We start from the raw sequence: 20,017 nt of genomic DNA on the forward strand, positions 1-20,017 counted from the left end.
TTTTTCAAAAAATGGTGCCTCATCAGTTTCTGAAAATCAAATTCCAGTCCTACGATCCTAAGTTTTAAATAGTTTAAGCTCCTGACTTTCAAACTGGTTATGAAAGGGGAACTGTTTATTGCCTATAGTAACAGAGGTATTCTCAAAGATTACTTTGTAAATTTGACTACAGCAATGGTTTGAGTGTTACCTGCATGTTTAAAATGGAAGCAAAGTATCATGTGCCAGTAGGTGAGTAACATAAAATGGAACTAACTGGCCCAGTTTAATTGCCTATGGTAAACAAAACACAATCATTTAACAAAACCTAGAAATTGTAGAAAGTTTATTTGATCTGTTATATTATTTCAAAAGGAGTAACCTACCTGCTGCCTTATTAGTTAAACACAAACAGGGATTACATTTAAATATAAAGCACGGCTTCACAATTTTAGTCATCTTAAGGTACTCACTTACCTACTTATCACCCGCTTTCACAGGTCTCATTTTCCATTAGTTTTTCAGAAGCAATTGTAAAGTCATTTCTTGACTCCATTAACATAATTTTTCCTGTTATTTTCAAACAGGATTTCATGATTTCTTTTCCAGACCTTACACAGTATCTCTGTTAAGAGCTCTTTTTCCAGGTGTGAATATATTTCAATACATATACAGAACCCAAGGAAATATAGCTACACAGATTTTATTTTACTTATAAGCACAAAGTCACAAGCTGAGCTTTGTTATACTTTAAAATACATATTTCAACTAACTGCCAAGCTACACTGCTGTTACCAAAAGGCATCTCAAACAGTAAAGGGGAAGATCTTAAGTTTCATCTACTATCATCATTGAAATGTAGTCTCTGTAGTGAACAGAATTTGTTTCTGGATCTAGAGCAGTGGAGAGCATGTCCTCCATTTCTTCCTGAGTAAAGGGCTCACCTGAAAGACAGCAGAGAATAACACTTTGTCTTGATAAGTATTCTTTTCAGGGCTGGTAAATTACACCGCTTTTTCCTTGCAGGGATCTCCTTTTGGTCCTCACACAGAGGAGAAAAGGAGCAATACTAAGGATCCGATTCCTTCACTTTTGCCAATGTAAGTGCTGCACACCAAGCGAGCTGGTCTAAGGGAAAGGAGAAAGAGGACCTGGATCTTCTGATCTCCTTCTAGTCCACAGACTCCAAAACAGCCAGTTCATCTCTGCCACAGGGATTTCAAAACAACCATTTCTGGCAGAATGAATTCTTCTAATGTGTACATTAGAATTATTATCTCTCATTTGGCTATCCTTGCACTTGTATTTTCATCATGAAAGGCTTCTGCCTTTTCTCTTTTAGGAGCTTCAAAGCTGCTGATGGCCTACTTCATCCCTCTTTGAGAACAAGGTTCTCATCTGAGGATGGGTCTTGCGCAAAGCCTGCACATCATTTTGTACTTGAGGCAGGCAGGCATGAGTCAGCCATGCAAGAAAAGCAGGCTCTTCAAGGGATATTGAGGATTACATGATATACGACTTAAATCTGGTCCTTGAATCTCTTTGTTTGTGTAGGGCACTGGAATTAAGGTCAAGATAATGTAGGAATGAGTGAGCACTGAAACTACCTGAAACATCTGGAAATCTAAACTACAATTTTACAGAAGGACAGAAAAAGAGTCACATCTTTAGGAAGCACAGACATGTGCACAGAATCATAAACTATCCACACAAGATTGAATTATGACTCTTAATAATAATAATCTCTATCTTATAATGTCTGCAAGCAGGCAGATGATAAATGTTCTTTCCCTGCATTATTCACCAGTGAAACGTTCTAGTCTGCAGCCACTCATCATGGCAACAGTATTGTTTGAAGACAATGTATCTACTCCCGCAAGTTTTGGCATGCAGAATGAGGACCTCAAGGTGCCTTATACACATGTAATGTCTATTTACTTAAATACTGATATTACAAAAGTCATGTTACCTTCTTTAGTCAAATATTTGACCAGCTCCTCTTTAGTAATATATCCACATTTATGCTCATCCAAAACCTTTAAAGAAAAAGAATAAAGCTTGTGGGTTTAACCACATTTAATCAAGAATCAGCAACTTCTTTCCAACAATTAGGTACTTGAATATTTAGTTACAGACCTCAAATGCATGTAGAAGAACATCTTCTGGAATAGGCCGGTAGCTGAAACCATTGAATCAGAAAGTTAACTCACTGTTTGCCAGGCTGCTGTACTATTCTGAAAGAATAAAATAGGAGTACTAAAGGAAAGGGAAAACTTATTTTCTATGAGAATTTACTACGTTTGTCTACCAAACATTTAATTCCAGCTTGACTTTTTGGAACTGTCCATATCTTTACCTCTTACGTCTTTTATTGCACTCCTGTTTAATTTTCCTTGTGCTAAGGAGCCAGATGAATGGCTTCTGCATGTCTGGGCTGGCTGAGTGGGTTAGTAAGGATCAATAATAGTGAATCATTCCACGTAGCCAATGCACTGAACAGGAGATGGCCAAACCAAGAACACAAAGTTTTGTCTGGGTACGCTGGTAGCTAGGCAACAGATCACCCAGTGGGACTTTGACAGTCTAATGAGCTGATGATGAGCAAAGGAGGCTGGTAGCTATAAAAGAAAAGGTCTGTCTGTCACTAACAATTTCAGAGAGACAGGAGAACTGGGCACGTGTGTGCGTGCATATGTGTGCCTGATTTCAGAGCTGGAAAGGAAGCCCTGTGCAGCAATGGAGAACTTCCATATCCCAGCAGACTTCACCAACCCCCAAGAATACTAAAGAGAAGATGTTAAAGCCAGGAAGCTTCTAACTGCTTGATTGTTTCATCCAGATCCGCCTCACTCTTTTACTGTCTAAAAATCAAATGTGCTAAGAAGAAGCCTTGTTTTTTGTGATCCAAATCTCATGTGCCCTTGGATAAGTGAACTATGGACATAGTGCCCCAAAAGACAAAGTGGGTCTTGACAAGCCTGAACTAGTCTGGAGAAAGTGTGTGGGTTTGGTTTTTTGTGTGTGTGTATGTTTGTGTGGAGGGGGTGTGGAGGAGGAGAAGAGAACCCAGAGCAACAAGGTATTTTGTGAAAGGGTGAACATTGGTGTGGAGCCAGAAATGTGCCTTGAAGGCCAGAGAAGGCAAAGGTGCAGGACCCTGGGAAGGCAATGCACCTGCCCCAGCACACTGGGACCCAACACTGCTGGCTGGTCCATGTCCAGACATGGGCGCAAAGACTCTCAAACACAGCCCCAAGGTGGAGCCTGCTGTCTCTGGATGCTGCGAGAGAGTTTTGGGAAATCCTATAGCTATTTCATGTGTAGAACACCCTCCTACCAAAGGCCCTCTGTGTGCAAAATAACTTCTCAGTATTGGACAAGACTGAGTCTCCCAAAACCCTTGGCTACCATCTTTAAAATGAAAGATAAATTCCCTATAAGTAATCTTGCTTTTAGTGCAAAATGTCAAAATAGCACAAGTTCCTGTGTACAGGCAAAGATTTCTATGTTCCTTTGAATAATGAACAGCGTTTTTGTTCTAGACTTTTAGATCAGCAGTCTTTTAGAGTGCTAGTTGTGTACCTTCAACTGTACCTGGCAGTCACTTTGAGACATGAATATGAAGCTTATTTATACAACTTATTAGAAACACACTGTAACAGACCGTGCTTCTCAGTAACTGTAACTCATATGTTCAGAGAAAGTAATGGTTATGACCTCAATTTCAATGTAAAGTATTTCAGAGATGCACAAAACATATTGAATAGCAAGTTAATTCTGATTCACATTAAAAATACAAAAGCTACACATTATCACAATTCATGATTTTAAGCTGGTATTATTTATATCATCCATACAGCATAATTTTATGTAGACAAAGTAATTTTGAACGAAAATCTATCAAGCTAATGTAAACTGAGTTTAAATAACAAAAAAAATCTGTACTCCTTCCAGTTACATAAAATTACTGTAGATATATATATTCAGAATCAGCCCTGTCAATCTGGAATAAACTACAGACACAGAAAATCCACTTTCCATTACCTTCTGTCGAGTAGTACTTTTGTCATCACTGGAAGAAATTTTTCCAGATGAATGTGTCCGGTTGGTTCTTCTTCTTCTACCTAAAAATAAAACTTAAGTATGGCAGGTTACATGACTCATTAGCAAACTAATATGAAAACCAGAAAACTGGGGTGGTTCCTGCATTAAAATTACAGGGTTAGAATTTGAATATTTACGTCAGGTTTTTAGTGTCACATGGCACCATAACATCTGAGTGAAATGCTTGCGACCAAACAGAAAGAAATTCGAGGAAGAAATAATATCCCAGGCAAAATACAGGCCTGCTATTACAGACATTTTCAACAACTCAATATTGCCCTCTTGTGCTTAGAAACCATTCATGCAAAGGAACTGGATGCCTAATAACTGATCTTATCTCCCACAATAACTCAGCAGAGGTTTAAACATTCAGACTGCATTCATACTAGTAAAGTCTAGCAGGACCTGGAACATTCCCAAGCTGTGTAATGTGACCACCCACAACAGCAAAGCATTAGCACATTCCCTGGCATGATTTTGGCCTGTGCCACCTAACACTCCCCGCAGCAGTCACCAGGCCTGGCTAGGACCTTAGGGACTTTTCCCCAGCAGGCTGCTTTGTGCAGCCATGCCACGTAAAACATTTACCAGGGTAGACATGAGCTGCTCTGTGCCAGCTGGCTTCAACACCCAAGGATGTTTCTGGGCATATTTAATGTGCTAGTTTGGACATAGCCCCAGTCTAGTACACCTCGAGGATGGAATTTGTTGCCTCCAGTGTTTCATAGCCTGGCAGAGTTGTCAGGGGAAGGACCAGAGAGGCAGGCAGACTGAGTCAGGGCTGTCTGAAACAGTCCTAAGGCAGCCCATAAAATGCTACACAAAGAAAAGCTTCCCTTTGCCTCCCAAATAAATTAACAGATTAGTCCCAAAACATCGGAGACTTCTAGGAGCATTCGCACTGCATTCCTATACTTCCACCGGAGATGAGCAACATGGTAAAAACTGCTCCCTATCATCAGGGTGCATCCCTTCCCTGAAAATTTCAAGTTTTGCTCCCAAAAGGAGCCCTCTTAATGGAGCTAGCCTGTTCCTGTCTGTGTTGAAACTGGATGCATGCCTTGTGGTCTCACATGGCAGCAGCGACACCTTGCTAGGCTCCCCAAGACACAGCTCAGATCGAAAGAAGACTCAGAGAGGCACTGATCTGAAATCTCCTAACTGAGCCAGGAAAAGACAAAGTAAGAAATCTTCCTCTTGGGACCTGGGTCAGAGCTGGGGTGATGCCTGATACATCCCGTTGCTTAACCAGAGAGCTGCAAGTGCTGCTGCATGCTCTTTTCCAGTGCTCTTGAAGGGTTTTGGTTTTTAAAAGCATGCAGGCACCACCTCTTGCTGCTTTAGAGTGGAAATTGGCTTGAAAAAGCACTTTTTCCCTTCTGTTTGGTAAGCCTAGCGGAAGGGATCTTAGCAAGGAAACGAAGCTGTTGCATGCTGCATGCTAAATCAAATGGTACCTTTTACCATTACAGAATCATTTGTTTTAATCCTTGCTTGATTGAGAAGATGTAACATAACACCTAGTAAAACTTAACTTTTTTTCCAGTGACATAACAGTCAGCCAATACACTGAACTATACCATGCATCACAAATACTGAGATGTAACAGTACACAGGATGTTTTAGGGAACATCTGTCCTTCAACTAGTATTAGGTCAGAAGTCCACAGAGACAGAAAAAGAAATATGGTAACTATTTATCAGAAAGAGATAGATGTGTCCTACATTAAGCAGAACAACAAAAAGCAAGGACCCAAAACATCCATGAAGATGGTACGTTATATAAACCATGTTTAAGAGCCAAAAAATATTAGATCTGTTCATCCAAACAGTTGAAGGTCATCCTAATTTTCATACCAGAAGAGCTCACCAGCAATGACCACTTCAGAGCACAACATAACAAATACCTCTGACAGTGTCAGCCCTCACTGACAAATATCATCCAGATTTGTCTCTTTTTGTTGGTGTGCTATTTGTATTTTGCCTTCAGAAAGCAGTCTGTGGAAGAAATGTGTCCTTCCTGACAATAGACCTAGTCCTGGGAGGTGATGAGCAACCTCAGCTTCCTCTGACCTAGAAAGAACAGCTTCCGTTTCAGTGGCTCTCCAGGCCCAGCAATACCTTGAACTGTTAAAAAGTAATCCTATTTCTAACATTGGATAGATATGTGAATAAACTGAATGTATTAACCTCACCTAAGTCAGTAAGTATTCAAATTTGCAGGTATATGTATCCTCTTACTCTTCCTCATGCTCACTCCTGTTCTACACCTCATTTCCCATTCATGTTTTCCTTTTTCTGTAATTCCTCCTCTTTTCACAGTGACCGTGACAGTAACAGTATTCGCTTGTTCAAACTCTGTGAGTTTTGCTCTATTTCCTTCCTTTGAGTACATCCACAGCTTCCATAACAACTGTATTGTAGCACACATTATGTTTCGTATCTCTACTTGCACAGCCATACTGTTATTTTCCACATAACATTTGGGGACTTGAGTCACAAAGAAACAACAGAGTTATCCAGGAGATCTGTGGCAGAGCAGTGCACCAAACCTGGGATTTCAAACTCCAGGCATTGTAGTAACCCTCAGATTAGCTTTCACCATCTCTAGGCTTATCATTTAATCTTAACTTTGTAAGTAGGCCTAAAGATATTCTAAGCACAGCATTTATCATAAGGCAGTATAACAAACAGTATATGATAATTTTTAGAGATAAAATAATTACATGAATGCTGATTTGGCAGATATTAATAATTTGAGGGCAACATATGCTAGTTTAGCTACAATAAAACTAACAGGAAGATGAGATGACTGAGAGACACAAGTAGTGAGAAACTGAAATGAATCACAGCTTACAATGGGCAAATATATTGGATAAATAGCTTGGTTAGAAACTGGCCAACAGAGACAATTTTTACCTTATCTAGATTAAGATAAAATGGTATTACCATAGTCAATGATAATGGTATCTTATATAAATTAAGATATATTTGTGATTAACATAATACATCAAGGGTTCTACAAAAAGACAGTGTTCTTCTGGTACTAAGCCTGTGCCAAGGTTTCATTAGAGGCACCATGAAACCTTCTTTGAGATTTAACTTCCAGTGCAGTGTTCTTTAAGGTTAACCATTACTCTTAAATGTATTCTTTCTTCTTGCAGTATTTGTACTTTAATTTAATATCCTTATAATTGACAATGGCATACATGTTATACTGTTGTGTCTCAACAATCTTCCACCTCATAGCTGCATTGCACTGTACTTTCTTATGCATTACTTATCTCATATTTTCAGTAATGCTGAAAATTGGGGAAAAAAAATAAATTAGAAAGTCCAATCTCTTTGGGAGGGGGAGGCAGGCCTTAAACTCTCCTGGTTCCCCTGGACTGGGCAGGGGGTCAAAGCATCTGCTTCCTTTTCTCAATTCTGTATCTCGAGTCAGTTGCTCTGTTCATTTGCTGCAGACAAAAATCTCTGTGGGCCACTAAAAATATCATCTGTATTAAGCACCATAATTTATCTTTTCATTTTGTCTTGTTTGTCAGTGGGAGCTGGGACAATCTGGTACTGAGAGTACAGAACCAGAGCAGACAGATTGCAGTATCATGTTAAAAGATCTTTCTCCTCCAATGGTTCTTTGCACTTCCTCATCTGAAGCAGCTGTATCATTTTCACGAGACTTAGCACAAGATTTCTCACACTAAATTCTGATCTACAAGAGACCAGGCAAGCCTGCTGAGGAGACTACTACTGCAACCATCCAAATTTGGGGGGGTACAGAAGGAAAAGAGTAAGAGAGATCAATTCCCAGTATCCTGACCTATACATGAAAAACAAAAAAAACCTTCCCCCACCTCTCGGCCCCCGCATCTTCCATTGCTTAAGGCAGCATATCAGTTTGCAAAAATAATGTGAAGACTTCTTCCCACTTCTTTGTCCCATTTATTAACCATACCCTACCAAGGCACAAGCACACTATCCTTTCTCTTACAAGCATGAGATAAGGAGACAAAAATTAGTGCAGGAAAGAACTGTGGAGAAATGTGATTGAAGTTTCTTACCCCTGCATAACACTGGGAGAATGGGAGGACCACTAGGTCTTGTGAAGTTTTATGTGTGAATTCTGAGTTACAGGCTTAAGTAATCAAGTAAGAAAAGATTACTTACCTATAACTGAGAAATCTCAAGACTGGGAGTGACCTCATGAAGGACAGAAAGTTGAGAGGTCTGGCTATAAGATAGCAATAACAGGACGCAGTGAAAAAAAATAGCAGGTCTTCCCTCTGTGTGTTTTTGGAATTTGAAGTAGAATTTTAACACCTGCTCAAGAACTAATTTTTATTACTTAACCATCCAGTGTATGTCCATGGCATGTCCAGAAGAGTGAGATGGTTAGTTAGGGTTTGGATATCCTAATCCAACTGAGGTTTAGGACATTCTTTTTGCTCAGCCAAACCCAATTTTTCCTCTGTTTTCTATAAATGTACCTCCACCTTGGCACAGTGTCACAGTGACCTTCTGGGGTAAAAGAGCGTCAAAGATTCCTCATTTTAACCCACCAATGTTGTTACCTCATCAGCCTAAAGGCTTGCTTCAGGGCAACCTGAGAGACTGCCTGCCTGCCTGAATCACTTCCATGACACTTCCAGCCTCTGGGAGAAGAGCTTAGGTTTTCCACACAGCAAGGCAAAAGGGCCAACCTTGTGCAAGTTTAAGATTGAAAAAAATACAAAAGATCTAAACAGTTACCTTTGCAAGCAGTTCATGTAGTTCTGCCTCAGTTGGGAAGCAACCCAGTGACCTGACAATTGAACCAATCTCTCTGAAAGAAAGAAAGAACATCTTTGTCAGTAAATCTGCAATACAAGAGTGTCTGTGGAGAATCCAGATACCAATTCACAGCTTGTATATAGGAGTGTGCATGTACAAGCACACAGGCACACATAAGCGTATGTATGTGGACTTTTAACTGATGTCTCAGTAAGCAATGTGTATTTTTACAGACATTAATTATTCTGGAGCTTTTTGGAAGAGTATAATTGCTCTTGTGACTTTCCCCAAAAATTCTTCTTTACCATTGTGTTGCAGCGTACTGTGTGCAGGTTCCTTTTCAACTGCTGTCCTCTAATTGTTAAGCTTAATTTCAGTAAAGTCTACATTTATATAGTTAACAAGACACTTGGAAACCTACTGAGATGAAAGGTAACAAATAAAATACATGCTTACATTAAATGCTATAAAGATACAAATTCTAACTGCAGTAAAGAACAATTACAAAAGGTCAGGAAGGAGGCAGCCCTGCTACGCCCCTGCTGTGGTCTGAAAGAGTCAAACAGACCAACACAGTGGCTTATCACCTCCCTGTTTACGCTGCAAAATATATTCATAGCTTGCATTTACTGCTGAACCTGGTGCAGTTGTTCTGAGGATCTAAATAAAATTCTGACCTGTCCTGGTTTTGGCTGATATAGGGTTAATTTTCTTCCTAGTAGCTGGTATAGTGCTACGTCTTGGATTCAGTATGAGAAGAATGTTGATAACACACTGATGTTTTCAGTTGTTGCCAAGTAGTGTTTAGACTAAGTCAAGGATTTTTCAGCTTCTCGTGCCCAGCCAGCGAGAAGGCTGGAGGGGCACAAGAAGTTGGGAGGGGACACAGCCAGGAGAGCTGACCCAAACTGGCCAAAGGGGTATTCCATACTGTATGATGGCATGCCCAGTATATAAACTGGGGGGAGTTGGCCGGGGGGGGGGGGGGGGGGAGGGGGCGGGCAGATTGCTGCTCAGGAACTAACTGGGCATTGGTCAGCGAGTGGTGAGCAATTGTCATTTTATTATTGTTATTATTATCATTACTATTTTCTTCCTTTCTGTTCTATTAAACTGTTCTTATCTCAACCCATGAGTTTTACCATTTTCCTTCTGATTCTCTCCCCCATCCCACTGGGGGCGGGGCGGGGAGTGAGTGGGCAGCTGCGTGGTGCTTAGTTGCTGGCTGGGGTTAAACCATGACATGACCAAACTGGCAATGCCTCAAAAAAGTTTAAGAGGAACACCATCACAGACTAGAAACAAAAGTACTGTGAAGCTGTGAAAAAGAGTACTAATGAGACTTACAGTCTGATTGAAAACAAAATAACATAGGCATCAATACTGGTTGTGATTTTCAGTCCAATTCTACAACACAGAAATTCAAGCACATTTGAATAAGTATCCACAGTGCTGGTAGTTCCCATGATTCAAACCTCTGTGGTTTCTTAATCTTCACCAGTATATTTGGTGGAAAAATTAGATTGCCTAATAAAAATGGTAGATACAAGAAGAATGACCTTTGTAAAATCATCTTATAACAGTAAGGCCCCAAATGCGGCGCACAAAGCACACATAAAATTATAGGCGTCAGTCTTTGCCCTCCTCAGACAGGTCCCGAGGAGCTCCCATTCTGATTGAAAACATGTGAGAAGCACTACAATAGACGAAAGAGAGGAAAAGGCTGGCTGCACAAAAATAGTTGGAAAACAAAACCCAATCCCACACATACAGTTGTTATGAAACGAAGCCATCTGCTCAAATGACTCAGTGAAACCTTGCCCCCCGTGGACGTGAATGGAAGTTTGGCCATTGGCCTCAATGAGGTCAGAAATTTAGTCCTATTTTTATAATCCTTGTCTATGCATCCTATTTCTAGTATGGATATACTGTATTTGCTGCTTTCACTCCTGTACTCTCTCATCTTTTCCAGCTAAAAGATACCTGTAAATACTCTCTGCCTCCCCCAGAGAAACACCCAACCCAAATCATGCCTCTCTGCTGTCCCACACTACTTCTACTCTCACAGACTGCCAGAGATGGGAAGGTTGCCATCATCTCCTGCCACAGCTCACACTCAGCAAAACTGCGATGTGATGAAGGTAAGCCAGGCCCTGAAAGAGTTTGCAAAATATGGCATTGCTGGCTGCTGTTTCTGACAGTCTGTGCGTGTGCCAGCATGAGGATGTTGTTTGAAGTGTCTGTGGTCAAAAAAGTCATGCCACATTTGGTAATGACATGGAGTTTAAAGGACCCAGATAGGAAATTGTATTTTCCTCCCAGCCACTTCCTCTCTCTTAGTTCAGCAGCTGCGGTTTCTGCTGTGTAGTTTCTTGCATACAAAAATGATGGTTAAAGTGAGTTTATGTTCATACAGGTTTTGTAACACAGACGCAATAAAATTTTGGGCCATAGTTTTCACCCTACATATAACACTTTCAATGACAAGATTTGCAAAATCATGAAAGCCCTTGATTCAGGGTGTGTTGTAAGCAGCATGAAACAATACCATCTTCCTCATGCTTAATTTCTTACTGACTTGTATTTGCATTAGAAGTCATGCAATATCAATGCTGGCCTGTCAAGCCAGGGTAATTTTCCATATTCTTCACAGGAATCTGATATTTCAGGCAATAACATTCATATGTCTACAATTCTGGTTAAGAATTGTGCTGTACTGCCACCTTCTGATATAAGATAATCAGCCATTAATAATCCCATTATTGTGATACAGCCCTGCAATATGAACCTAGGAATAATTAGACAATAAATTGTTGTTCATTGTCAATAGCTGTGCTATGATAAAAATTAATGTGAAATTGTGCATTTACTATGTTAATGACTTTTGAATGTCCCCTCTCACAGGTTATGACTTACTGTCTGAATGAATAAATGTTTAAAAAGTCTATTTGTATCATTTCATTGTTGTAACATTTTCTCAAGCTCTATATCCATTACATAGTAGAGTAAGGAGTGTAGCGAATTTTACAGCTATTTAGCCAGGACTGCAGATGTAAATGACAAACAAACAAGCAACGAGTATGTCATGGTGCAGTGAGGGTTAGGGGCTCCTCAGGGCTGGGGGGGTTGTAGTGGCAGGGGCTTCCCAAGGCGGGTGGCAGGGCAGGGCCGGGCAGCCAGGGCTTGTCCCACTGCCCAGCCAGGAGCAGGCAGCCGGGGGGCACCGGGGCAGCCCCAGCCCCGGGCATCAGGCATCTCCCTGGGGATGGGCAAAGAGATTTAAGTGAGCACTCTTCCCAAAGAGCCCTATGGGCGAGGGAACAGCAACTGTACCAAGTGTGGGCGCATACCCTGAAATTCTCCCTATCTAGTACAACCGAAAAATCATTTACTCCTTTGTAGTGTTTATACTCAATAACTGATTTACAATTAAAAGCTCTGGTGATATTCTTGTGAAAATAGTAATTGGAAATATGAAAAATTACTTCAGTAAACTTTAATGACAACAGCTTATGACAACTTCAGAACCTGCTCAGTGAGACATAAACATGTGGTTTATGTATTTTATAAGAAAAGCCATATTGTTATGTGTATGGATGTTTATGTTAAAACGAAGTTAAAGTAGCACTGTCAAATATTCAAACTTTAAAAATACCAGAATCAAGATTATTTAGGAATCTTTAAATTTTACTTCTTTTAGCTGTGTATCTTGTAGTCAGTTATGCCCTCATCAGTCTAAGAGTCCATGTTTTTATCTTCCACTGAACTTTTTCTTACTCCCTCAGACATGTGTTTTGTTTATATTTCCATAACACTGCATGCTAAAGATATAGTGCATGCAGTTCTCCCTCTTGATTCCCATCTGTGCATCCCATTCCCCCCGTTCTGGTCATCTCATTTCAAAAAGGAGAAAGCTGAACAAGAAGGAGCACAAAAAAGAATGGTCAGAGCTATGGAATAGCATCTCCTAAGAGATAAAACACATCCAGACTCTTCAGACTTGAACTACTGTGATGGAGGATGGATGTGGCAGACAGCTAATGAAATCATTAATGGTGTCAAGAAGATTAATAGAGAACAATTGTTTGCTATTTATCATAAGACACAAAAAAACCCAAGCGCCACTCAAATCATAATGTGGTAGATGTACAAAAACCAACAAGAAATACTGCGAATTTACTCAATTCCTTGTATTCCTCCCCCAACTAACTACTAGTAGCCCAGATGAGGGTACTGGGCTAAATGGACTTTTGGTGCAATCAAGTATGATCACCTTCATGTTGCTGTTATTGTTGTTATTATTATGTTAAATAATCAAATTGTATGCACGGTTCTTCCAAGTCTCCTAAAAACACCTCCCTGTCAGAGCAATATCCACCTCCCACATTGCCCCAGAGGAAGAGGGACATGCAGGATGCACTGCAGTTGCAGATGCCTACAGAGAGCAGGTAACTCTGACACACACTGGCAGAGACACCCCTTGATGCCCTGGGACTATCCTGAAAGTGAGAGGACCCATACAGCATCCAGGACCTGTAGTGCCAAATGAGCTATCAAAGCAGACATTTGCTAGTAATAATTGTAGCCTTAGACTTTTTGTCTAGCTGCAGTTTCCTCTTGCCTCTTTACCCTACCAGTCCCAGCATCCCTCTCCCAAGCCAGTTTCAGTCTTCAACCACTTAACACATTGAACAATGCAAAATGTCTATTAAACAAGCAAAGACATAATTGTCCAACCAGGGCCAAAAGGACTGTTTCAATTACATTTTCTGATAAAGCAGAGGCAGGTTTAGGAACTTATTTACCTCTATACTAGATCCTGTAGTATTTCTGTGTGAAGATATTTACGAACCTGACATCCACAGTTTTATTGCATTCGTGGTCAAACACCTCAAAAGCTTCTATAATCTTTTTCTCAATTTCAGCTACTGCGCCATCTGCAAAAAGAAACATAAGAAAAGAAAAAGAAAGATTCACTGAGCTGTTGCAACTCATTTATTTCCAATTTAAGAACTGCGACAGCAGAAGCACCAAAACTGATAAAGGGGCAGACAGGAAAGGTACTTTGAAAAAGCAGAAGTTATTCTGAAAAAAAAGACTCTAAATGCAGGATCTTGTCATTTATATTAGTAATCCGGCCTTGCTATGGCACTGCAGCTACATCAAGTCTGGTGGTAATGGTGCGTCTCAGCTGCACGATCACCAAGCTGTCCAGGTGTGGACCCTGCCACAGCTCCTTCTGGACCACGAGCCTGAGCCCCTCCTGGATGCCATGGTGCCAGCGGAAGAAGCAAGGCAAACCTGGGCCCAGGCTTGCCATGAGATGGGGCTGAGTCACTTCAACCAAGTTCCTGCATCCAAGTGCTCTCATGCCCACTAAGTTAGCTATAATGTATGAAAAGCTGAGAACCAAGAATAAAGAGATGGCTAAGATATGTGCACAGTGAATGTGTCTCACGGTAAATAATTTATTGCAACAGTTTGCAAAGGAAGACAATCTCAGGGAAGGGGAAGGAGCAGTTTGCTGCATTTGGTTTTTATATCTCCATCTCAAAGAATGGGGAAAGAAGAACCACAAGTCATCACAGTTATATCTCGTCTAAAGCCAGAAATTGCGTTCTTGGGGTAATGGAAGTACCAGGAAATAAATTCTGAAGAGAAAAATGTAAAGAAAGGAAGGAGTCCATCTCAAAAAAAGCTCCCTGGCAAGGAAACCAGGGTAAATAAAGAGTGAACTGGTTAGCCCATTTATTAATGTTGTAGTTTGACTCCAAAAGACAGAATATAGGAAGCAAAGTGATAACGGAGTTGACCTCTTCATTTCCGTGGCTAAATACAGCCCCAGACTCCAACTGGCAAACCAACTCTCAGGAGGCAGCATTTCGTGAGCTAGCCCCACAGCCTCCACAGAGACGCCACAGGGAAAATTTGAGTGACAGCCAGAACATGGCTGTCTCTTTTGTATTCCCAACATCATGATAAAACATAACTCTTCTCTATCAGAACAGATTTCTTTTCTTCCTTAAGCTCATCTGGTGTTAAAAGTGTTGTTCTGCAGCTCTGTTGGACACTGTTTCCACTGACATAACAAATCCATACCTAGTTTCCTACAATCCCAATGTTTTGGGAATCCCTGGGGCTGCAGTCTACAACCATTTCTGTCATTTGCTCTCTTGCCCTCATGACAGAAATGTCTGGTTTGTGGTAAAGGGTATCAGAACTGAACCTAGCTAAAAGATACACTGGCTTTGTGATCTCCCTGTTTTTACCTTGACCCATGAGCTTTTTTATTTTCTCCCCTTGTGCTGCTGAGGCAGGCAGAGAGTGGCTGGGTGGGTGCCTGGCAGCTGCCCAAGATCAACCCAGCACAGGCTGCAAGCACTTGACTATAGTAGTGGATTGACGCAGGTATAAGGAAGCTCTTTTTCATGTAGAAGAGAGGTGTACCTTGTAACAGTACAGGTGCCTGCTGCTTTCTGCCTGTCTTTGGTACTGAACTCCCCCAAAGGATATGTAAAGAGAAGAGAGGTAGGAATATATCCTGTATTCCTCTCTCTGACTTTATTCTCCTGGTGGAAGCATGAGCAGGCACATGTACAATGGATTGGAGACTGGAGCTCACTGAGGAAGAAGAGCCCTGTTCAGTCCCCAGATACAGGACTGTCGTGGTTTAACCCCAGCCGGCAACTAAGCACCACACAGCCACTCACTCACTCCTCCCCAGGTGGGATGGGGGAGAGAATCAGAAGAGTAAAAGTGAGAAAATTCGTGGGTTGAGATAAAGGCAGTTTAATAGGTAAAATGAAAGCTGCGTGCGCAAGCAAAGCAAAGCAAGGAATTCATTCACCACTTCCCATGGGCAGGCAGGTGTTCAGCCATCTCCAGGACAGCAGGGCTCCAGCATGTGTAACAGTTACTTGGGAAGACAAATGCCAAATGTCCCCCCCTTCCCTCTTCCCCCAGCGTTATAGGTTGAGCATGACATCATATGGTCTGGAATATCCCTTTTCTTTGGTCAGCTGGGTTCAGCTCTCCCGGCTGTGTCCCCTCCCAACTCCTTGTGCCCCCCCAGCCTCCTCCCTGGTGGGGTGGGGTGAGGAGCAGAAAAGGCCTTGGCTCTGTGTGAGCACTGCTCAGCAGTAACAAAAACATCTCGGCATTATCAACACTGTTTTCAGCACAAATCCAAAACATGGCCCCATACTAGCTACTATGAAGAAAATTAACACTAGCCCAGCCAAAACCAGCACAAGGACACACTGTGTTTTTTTCATGGCTTGACAATAGTCCCTGCCTTTTATGTGCCTAAGCAGTACAAACCACATTTAATTCCTTCCAAAAAGCATAGTTAAATCTAAGTGGACCTGATTCCTTGTACAAGAGGCCCTAAAGACTTACTCTCAAACTACTAAACTCGATGGAGGTTTTTCCAGTGACTTCAAAGAGTGCTGGATCCAGTCTCCAGTGTAGACTGTTGGAATTCAGTTCTTGAGATCAGGCACTTCAATTGTACACTATGTCTTGCAATAGAGAAATGCTGAAGGAATATTTATAGCTGTATATTCTTGGCTTGATGAGTGAGCCTTCTGTAGAAATAAAAATTAACCAGGGGAAGGCAGGGAAACATTTCCAGTACTGGAACTATGTAGCCATCCAACCTTTTCAAGCTTTGCCTTCTGTGAAAATAGTATACATTAATCTTACCTGTTTCAAGAGGCCTGGCAAAGAAAGATCCTGAAATGAAATAACTTCATGATTTAATCTAAGTACCAGATAATCTATATTTCTTCTGAGAACTGAGAGGAAGTTGTGATTAAGAGCCATAACCATGGAAGAAAATATAATATGCTGTAGTCCTCTCAAAGACTCTATGTGAGATGAGTGAACACCTAATAAGCTATTGCCTAAATCTCGTCGTCCCTCTAAGGATGAAAGCCAAAGATATTCAACATAGTTCAGGATGGCAAAGCTAGTTATCTGAAGACTTCTTGGATTCACTCTAAACCTCTCTTTGGGAGGGAGAAAAAGATGGATTCCAGCTCTAGGATAAGTAATGGACAAAGGTTTAAAATGATTCCTTCAAGAAGGGCATCAAGAGATCAGACATGCAGTTAACTCAGCAGATGTGATGCTCCAATGTACTGAAATTTTTCTGCACAAGGATACTCTGCTCCATGGATAGATCAATGAAAGTTTCATGTTGCCCCGTGGAACAATTTTTTAGCAGTTTTCAGGACAGAAGTACCTACGGTCTGATCGAATAAAAGATTTTACTCACTTATTCTACTAACTAGAAAAACTATACATAATATCAAAGATAAAATTACCTGATTACTTCTAATGGCTTAAATAAGTAAATATTGAAACATACCATGCCAAAAAAGATTCCAATACCTACAACTACTTATTCCCTCAAATGTACCCTGTAGGGATGATATACCATTTTCATTTTTATGCTGCTAAAATGCTTCAGATACTTGTTGGGTTTTTCTCATTTTCTCATTCTCATGTATTTCCCTACCACATAAGCAATAAGAAGACAAAATGTCTTAAAATCCATTCCTTGGTTACATTAACTGAAAAGTGTATTCACTATCAGTTTCCTTTCCTGTACCATCCTTTGCTATTTTCTCAGTTTGTTTAGCATGAACTAGACAAATCTCTAGACACTGCCAGTTAAGTAAGACTGGCAGGGAGTTGGGAGTCCCAAATTAATTCTGCTGGTTCTTTCAGACTGAATTGTTCCTCTTCAGATTGTCCAGACTGTTCCCCAGCACGCTGAGGCCCATTTGAAGCCAGCCCTTAAGCAGCACACCTGCCTCATTTGTGACATTTCTTCTTCAAAGACCACAACTTCAGTCTTTGTAGGGAACAGAAGCAATTAAATAGATGTGGCTCTGCCAGACTCTTGAGTAATGAGCATTTTAAAAAGTGATTTCTAGTTGATACAATTTGCTAGATTCTACCATTCATTTAACTGTATGAGCTTGCTTTCTTTTCTTCCTCAGGGCCAGTTGCTCAGATGGTTCAAAAAGCCAACCCTTCCTTTAACTGAAGAGAAATTATGTGCAGAAAAAGAGGTATCAAAAGACCAGGTAGGCCAACATTAAACAACCACCTAAAATGCTGGAAAGCAGCATCTGTCTGCTGCTCACAGGAAAAGGTTTAGTCCCAGTGTAGCCTGATGAACCTATTAACACAATGCAATACTCCGAAACTCTTTTTGTACTATGTAAAAAGTAAAATTAAGGGCTGATTTGTAGAAGCACCAGTGGACTTCATTTTATTATTTAGTGTTACTGCTCAACACACCTGAAATAGTAATCTTTTAAACATTAATCTAGGTATATTTTAATAAATATGGTCGAAGTTATATTTAAATGCCTATATGCATGTGGACACCTCATTAATTACTCCATCCTCTCTTCATGGTACTAAGTTATGGTTACAAGCAGGTGTGAGGAAACCCCTGAGGTCTCTGGTGACAGGAACCCTTTCTCACATGGGGCTGCATTGCTGAACTTGAAAGGACAAGGGACACAATCCCAACTCAGTGACAGACAGTTTTAGAGTCATTTACAGGTTGTTGTTCTGATTTTATTTAAAAGTGGTGTTATTACAGCTCTTTTGTAGATCTCCCCATTCACTAACTGGGGCTTATGAGCAGGAAGTACAGAATTGTACCAGGGGCTACATACTCCAGCACCATTTCTTCTCTTTCCCACTAGCCATTATTTCAACCAAAAAAGTAGGTAGCAACCTTGGTAATGTCAGCTGAAAAACTGTGAATGGGATGCAAAGACTGCCATGACAGAACAGGAACATTTTTAAGAAGGCAATGGACACGAGAGGGGACATAACTGTGCAGGCAGCCACATGATAGAATGTGAGTCTTAAAGGCCCCTGCAATCTCCACTCGACTTCAGTGAACCTTCTCTTTCATGGATCCAAGCTACAGTATTTAACCACCCACCCCACGCTGCTCCAGCAGTCTTCCATAAGGCCCCTATGACCATCCTTTGCAAATCCTAGCTCTACCCATCATCCCCAAAATCACAAGTAATACTCTCTGTCTTGCCATACAATGCCAATCAAAAAGGAGGGGTGAGAAGGTGGTTGAGCTAAAAAAGGTTTGGCCAACAAGCAGAAATAGCTAAACAGATCTTACTCCTTAGAGCTTTAATATGGAGTTAAAATCCTAGAAACATGTCAAGATGCAGGAACACTTCCACAGTAAGAAGGGAGACTGGTGCTATTCCTGAAGAATACCATGTTCCCTTTAAGGGTGATTCCAAATTTATTATCTAGGTGTACAGGGCAAAAGGATGAAAGGGATGAACTAAAAAGCAAAAGAGATTTGTCTTTGATGTTTGCAGCCACTGTTTCATCTGACCTCTTCCAAAATCCTTCACAAAACCACAAATGGAAATAAGGGCCTAAGAACTGAAAAAAAACCCCAAATCTGACTGTAGTTCTAATGAGAAGAAATGTACAATGTATAGTTGCTTAAATAAGAAGCAAAAAACCAGTAAGAGACTTCACAATTGCAACTCTGAGGAGGTTATCAATTAGCTCTTATGAGATCTAATCGGGCTTTTAAAGCAAGTGCTAATAGGACCATCACCTAGGTCAAGCTATTAAAAAGCAGTCACAATACTCAGCATCACCAGCATAGGTGAAATCTCAAACACTCTCAAATAAGCTCATCAGTTTTATCAAGACATTGTGTTTCCAGAACAAAAAGAGAAAGCCAGTGTGGTGTCGTAAGATGAACTCTTGCTGATGACATCAGCGTAAGCTGTTCCCACACTACTGCTTCTCTTTCCTAACTCCAAAGCAAAGTATACAACTCCCTAAATTATTCTGCCACAAATGTTTGTTTTGCCTTCATGTTAAGTGTGGGGAGCTTGACTGACTTAAAAATAATTCAGAAACCTTGCCCCACCCCAAAGAAGAAAACCTTACAGTATTTAACTAATTCTAATTTAAGGAAATTACTGAGGAAAAGGAACACGGGGAGAAAATAATCTTGAGGCCATTTGGATCTGACTTATTGGCAAGACCTTTCTGCTCTGTAGAAGAAAAGACATACATTAGATTTCTTCTAGTGACCTTCTTAATTCCAGAGGAAGCTTAACGTACAGTCAGCCTAATATGCTGAA

General features: G+C 40.8%; 1 protein-coding gene across 1 annotated transcript in view; it reads right to left on the reverse strand.

The window, feature by feature from the left end:
* Nucleotides 1-308: 308 nt before the first annotated feature.
* DRC8 (dynein regulatory complex subunit 8) overlaps nucleotides 309-20,017 on the reverse strand; it is a 34,660-nt gene continuing 14,951 nt past the window's right edge. Inside the window, exons 2-7 of the mRNA XM_075043160.1 lie at nucleotides 13,708-13,792; nucleotides 8,835-8,907; nucleotides 4,024-4,103; nucleotides 2,116-2,158; nucleotides 1,949-2,015; nucleotides 309-923 (exon numbers count right to left, since the gene is read on the reverse strand). Coding sequence (XP_074899261.1) covers nucleotides 808-923; nucleotides 1,949-2,015; nucleotides 2,116-2,158; nucleotides 4,024-4,103; nucleotides 8,835-8,907; nucleotides 13,708-13,792 — 464 coding nt within the window. The 3' untranslated portion in view covers nucleotides 309-807. The remainder of the gene's footprint in view (nucleotides 924-1,948; nucleotides 2,016-2,115; nucleotides 2,159-4,023; nucleotides 4,104-8,834; nucleotides 8,908-13,707; nucleotides 13,793-20,017) is intronic.

This window comes from Buteo buteo, chromosome 12 (assembly GCF_964188355.1).
Source record: "Buteo buteo chromosome 12, bButBut1.hap1.1, whole genome shotgun sequence".
In the NCBI taxonomy this organism is placed as follows: Eukaryota; Metazoa; Chordata; class Aves; order Accipitriformes; family Accipitridae; genus Buteo; species Buteo buteo.